The sequence below is a fragment of the Hydra vulgaris genome, chromosome 01, assembly GCF_038396675.1.
Source record: "Hydra vulgaris chromosome 01, alternate assembly HydraT2T_AEP".
Taxonomy (NCBI): domain Eukaryota; kingdom Metazoa; phylum Cnidaria; class Hydrozoa; order Anthoathecata; family Hydridae; genus Hydra; species Hydra vulgaris.
The window spans coordinates 32605382-32611381 of NC_088920.1; the positions used below are offsets into that span (position 1 = coordinate 32605382).

A 6000-nucleotide genomic window follows, 5' to 3' on the forward strand; every position below is an offset into this window, starting at 1 on the left:
AATAAAACAATTTTTGAAATACAAGTGCATTCAATGATTTTTTTTCTTTTTTTTTCTTACTTTGTAATTCACCTCCCCAAGGCTAAGAAGGCCACTACAGATGAGGAAACTACTTGTGGTTATAACCCTCTTCCAACTATAACTTCGAAACACGAACCTTGACGAACAAGGCCACTGCGCGGAGAAACAAGTTGAGCGCAATACTACCAGGGACGTGGTGGGAATCGAACTCAGAACCTTTCGCTTATGAAGCAAGCGCTCTACCACTACACCACTACCAAAGCAATACTTTCAAGACAAAGCAATTCTAGAATTTGCTTCAAGTTCTCATAAGATTTTTTGACAGACTCAACAATTGCCAAGATCATGAGTTTCTTCACTCCTGAGTCACAAAAGGCTTAAGAAGATGCACCTTTTGAATAAGAAAACTTATGCTTTGTTTGTTCTTTTTGGCTATTCAATATATTCATACAAACCTTGAGAAACCCACCACCTCAATTTTCAATAATTCAAAATTTTTCGAGTGGTCTTATGTTTTGGAGTGAGCAAGTATCCGAATAAGTTCATTCAGATTTCATCAGACTATGGGAAACAGGTGCTTACAAACGAAATTTGGGTCATTCAGAATACAGTAAAAAACTAAAGGATTATCCTATTGCATATTGCTCAAGCCATCTCTTAAAGTCAATAACTTTTAAACAAGTAACAAAAAGTTATTGACTTTTAGAGTAATTCAAATAACAAATGCAGTAGTGGTAGAGCTCTTGCCATAAGCGAGAGGTTCCTATTTTGATCCCCATCACGCCCTTTGTAGTACCGCGCTCAACTTGTTTCTCCAAGTAGCTGCCTTGTTTGTCAATGTTCGTGTTTCGGAGTTATAGAGGTGAGAGAGGGTTATAAACACAGTTAAGTAGCCTCCTCATCTGTAGTAGCCTTCTTAGCCTTGGGGAGGTAAATTAACATTAAAAAAAAACTTGTTTTTCGAAATTTGTGTGTAGAGAATATAGAAAAATCTAACCCTTCTTATTTAAAAATGTTATGTTCCTATTCCATAGTCTGCTAATATAAAGAATAGCTTTATAAACTTGATGTGAATAAACAATTAAATGTAAAAATAGAAAACATACATTTAGAATAATATTTTTTGGTTGTTTTTGATTTTAAAATTTTCTCTGGGTAACTATTTTTTATGATGACATTGTATTGATCTTTGCACATGAGTCTGATTTGGGTTGTTAATGAAAATTTTAACAATTTTTTTTTTAATTTCTAATATTCCAGAATATTTTTTGTCAAATAAAGCAGTCAAACAATTTAGTTTTTTGAAGGATTTTGATGGAAACACTAAAATGGACATAACTTTCTTGGACATCACAAAATATTTTTTAAAAATTGTAAAAGACATATCCATGCATATACCCAAGACCTTGTCCAAGATGATGATGAAAACTCTCGCCAGATGCTTGGTCAAAAGAATTTTATAATTATTAGTTGAAAAGTCCAAAGCGTCTAATTTTATCAAGTTTAAATGAGTTATTTGTCTCATTTAAAATTCATTATCCATAAAAGTAGATTTTCCAAGTTTTGTGTTTTAAAACCTAAGTGATGTGTTTTGCCACAGGAACTCTACAGGAACCCATTCTGTGTGCGTTAATATCTACCACCAAAACATGAAATTAATTATTTTACCCATTAAAATTGATTACTATGACCTATATTAATTTTTAATTGTTTGTGATATGCAAAACAAAAAATGCATGTTGCACCAATGTACTCAATATCCAAAAAATGCATCTAAAAAGAAGAAAAACCATTTGAACTGATGGGGGAGTTTGAAGAAGAAGGTACAATTGAATTTAAAATATGGGTTACTACTGATAGATCAGATTTAGTTATACAGCTTGTAAGCATACCAGATTATATAAATATAGTAATGGAAAAACTAGTCAAGGTAATAGCGCATTCATATATTTTTAAATGCCAATCTAAATATTTAAAAAATCGTAAAGTGGAAGTACCAACAAATAGTGCAGTAATTCTTGAAGATTTTGCAGTAAACTATAGTTTTGTTGTGTAGGATAATGTACAAGGCTTCCATCGGAGTAATCTTCAGTGTACAATATGAAATTATGTTGACTATGATGTGAAATGTTTCATTAATATGGACCTTTTTTTTTTTTTTCTGTAAGCATCTGTTCGTATTTCTTTGTATCAATTATTCTTCTTGACAGACTTTTTTCTTTAAGTATTTCATACTTCTCTGTTGACTTTTATTGGTTAGTCGAAATCAAGAAACGCAGATTGCATCGCATATCATGGGGGATAGTGCAAAACCGCGTAAATAGCATTGGCTACTATAATTGGATATTAATAATTTTTTTAGTTTAATATTAATTTATGTATATAATATTATAATGTAAAATATAATCTATTTAATAACAATAATAAATTGTATACATTTTTTATTCAATCATAATTTATTATTATTACACCATGTAACAACATTTTTGTTTATGTTAATTTTTTAATGTTTCTTACATAATTTTTGTATGCTGATTTCAGTGGTACCATTGGTTTTTCTCTATCATCAAGATTTCCTGAGAAAAAGCATAAAGTATATTTCGGAGTTTTCGTATATGTGTAATGCAATTAAAACATTATATATATATGCTGATTTTAACTATATTCGTGTGTTTATTTTCAGTTTAACTAATTACAACTGTTACATGAAGTGGTGAATATGTCTAGTAGATCCTGCAAGCTTTGTCCTGACTCATTCTGTTATGTTTGTGGTTACTATATTAGTCCAACACAAGCTAAACATAAGATTGTCAGTGGTACAAAATTCTTTACTGCATATCATGCTTATTTTGGCATGGCTATGGGAGATCAGGACAAATCGTGGGCACCACACTACAGTTGTGGTAGCTGCAGATCAACTCTGGAAGGATGGCTGCGTGGAATCCGAAAGTCAATGCCCTTTGCGATTCCGAGAATATGGAGAGAACCGACGAACCATCATGATGACTGCTTTTTCTGCATTGTTGACATTTCAAAGTATAAAAAACCGAAAGATAGGCTGACTCTAGTTTATCCAAGTACACCATCTTCTATTGGACCAGTTCCACACAGTGATGAATTGCCTGTTCCTACTCCACCTCAATCCGAAGAAGCAGCTGCATATCATTCTGAAGTAGACTCACCGGATGAACTCAATGATGACTGTGATTTCAGGGAACCGAATGATTCACCTCATTTCCCTATCCAACAAGAACTTGATGACTTAGTACGAGATTTAGGTCTCACTAAATCAAATGCAGAACTTCTGACATCACGTTTGAAAGAATGGAATTTATTAGATCCAAGCTGCAGAACCTCGAAATACCGAAAAAGACATGAAACATTCGCATACTTTTATGTAGTATCAGAATCACTGTGCTATTGTCATGACGTTCGTGGTCTTTTCAATGACATTGGCATTGTTCACAATCCTGAAGAGTGGAGATTATTCATTGACAGCTCAACAAGAAGTCTAAAGGCAGTTTTGCTCCATAACGGAAACCGATTTCCTTCGATTCCAGTAGCTCATTCCGTTCATCTAAAGGAAGACTATAAGAACGTGAAGTTGTTGCTTGAGAAAATCAACTACGACAGTTACAAGTGGGATGTATGTGGAGACTTTAAGATGCTAGCATTTCTTCTCGGTCTGCAAGGAGGATACACAAAGTACTCGTGTTTTCTTTGTTTATGGGATAGCAGGGCTGCAAACCAGCACTTCACAAGACGTGAGTGGCCAGTGAGAGAACATTTACAGCCTGGTTTGCACAATGTTATTAATCAATCTCTGATACCTGTTGAAAAGATCTTACTACCACCCCTTCACATTAAACTTGGTCTTATCAAACAATTTGTCAAAGCATTAAACCCAGATAGTGCAGCATTCCAGCATATTCGGCAGATGTTTCCAAAGGTGTCAGATGCAAAAATTTCAGCAGGTATATTCGTTGGTCCACAGATTAAAGTTATGTTGGCATGTAAGGAGCTTGAGGACAAAATGTCTGCTGTTGAAAAAGAAGCATGGACTGCATTTAGACATGTTGTTCATAGCTTTTTAGGCAACAATAAGAGTGATAACTACAAAGAGATAGTGGAAAACTTAATTGTACGGTACGCAGATATGAAATGCAGAATGTCAATAAAGCTGCATTACCTGCATTCACACTTGGAATTTTTCAGACCAAATTTGGGTGATGTGAGTGAAGAGCACGGGGAACGTTTCCATCAGGATATTCTTGCAATGGAGAAAAGATACCAGGGCAGATGGGATGCAGCTATGATGGGTGACTACATCTGGTGTTTGATACGCGATGACGAGAAACTTCATAAAAGAAAACCTCGTTCTACTGTTCACTTTTAGTGTTTTTTGAGATTGTGAGAGACTGTTACAATACAATATAATGTAACATTATGTAATATATGTAAGAAACATGATGTAACATGAAGTTTTGTAACATAACATAACACTTTTGAATTAGTAAATGTTTTATATTGACTAAAGTAGAATCTAATGCAAAACGATTTATATTAATTATATGTTTAATTGATTTTTTTTTTTTTTACGACCAAACGATTGATGCAATAAAAAATCCAATGTCATATTCAGACTCAGCATACTCAAATTAATTAAGAAACATCAAAAAACTTTGATAAACAGAAATTTTTTTTTTTTTTGTTACATTGTGTTATATATATATAAATATGTAGAATATTGTTATGTATATAATGTTATATTTTGATTATTTTTTTTAACTGTTATATACTTGTTTGTTTATTTTTATAATTTATATTTAATTTTACTTTAGATGGCCTAATTAAAAGTCGTGGCTTAAAAAAATATGATGCCAATACTTTATTCATTGAATGTTTTTATGAAAGTCAATCATCATTTACTGATGAAATAAAATCAATTTTTGATAAACAAGGTCGGTGGGGTATTCATATTTACAATGGAAAAACCTCTTACTTAACTTCTTGCGAAAATTATTTCGTAAAATCTTACATAAAATCTGGAGGAAAGTTATCGGTGTTACGTGTTGATAAAAATATTTTAAGTGAGGAAGAAAAAAATCTTTTAAATTGTTGTTTGACTAATGTTTTCGTTGTCGAATTAATTCATCTTATCAATTTCGAAGGATGGAAACCGAATACTAAGATCGAATGGTTGAAGATAGTATTAACTTACAGAGAATTAAAAAAAGAAGATTTTGAAGAAAACTTTCTCCCATGGATTAATCTTTGTGAAGTATTATGGCTTGGACTTAATGATAAAATTGATTTTATTAAAGATATTTATGAATGGATTCGTAATTTGGATATCAAGAGTTTTTATATTACCTACCGTTGTGAAAAGTTTTGTAACCTCGATGAGTTAAAGAACTTTATTAAATGTTAAAATGTTTAATACCTTAAATATATAAAATAAAAACAGTAATTATAAATAATCAAATATTTAATGTATTATTTTATTATGAATATGTTTTTAAATATACGAACTAATTTTAATAATATATTTGATTTATGTTTTAAAAGTTTAATCTGTTGTTATTAAAACATATTATTAATTAATTTTAAAATATATTAATAGTAATAATTATAATATAAATTATTAAATATAACTATTATTATGGTTTATAAATTTATTAGTTTGAGTTTTTAATTTTTTTTTGAATATTATTATTAAGGGGTCGTCCATAAAGTACGTACGCTCAAAGGGGGAGGGGAAAGGTCTTCAAAAAGCGTACGAAAGCGTATGGGGGGGGGGGTTCAATTTAAGTACTTCGATTTTCTAATTTATCACAATTAACCAGCTAATCAGTAGAAATTTACATTCTGACTAAAGATTCTAGTTTGCCAACATAAAAAGATGTATGGTATATGGAGTAGAGGGTATAGTTTCCCTCTATGCACACACATGTATGGGCGCCCTCAGAATTTTTTGAT

General features: G+C 31.5%; 1 protein-coding gene across 1 annotated transcript in view; it reads left to right on the forward strand.

Annotated features, from left to right (window-relative positions):
- Window positions 1–5588, forward strand: part of LOC136074341 (uncharacterized) — a 33104-nt gene extending 27516 nt beyond the window's left edge. The window contains exon 6 of the mRNA XM_065786647.1: window positions 4863–5588. Coding sequence (XP_065642719.1) covers window positions 4863–5452 — 590 coding nt within the window. The 3' untranslated portion in view covers window positions 5453–5588. The remainder of the gene's footprint in view (window positions 1–4862) is intronic.
- Window positions 5589–6000: the final 412 nt, after the last annotated feature.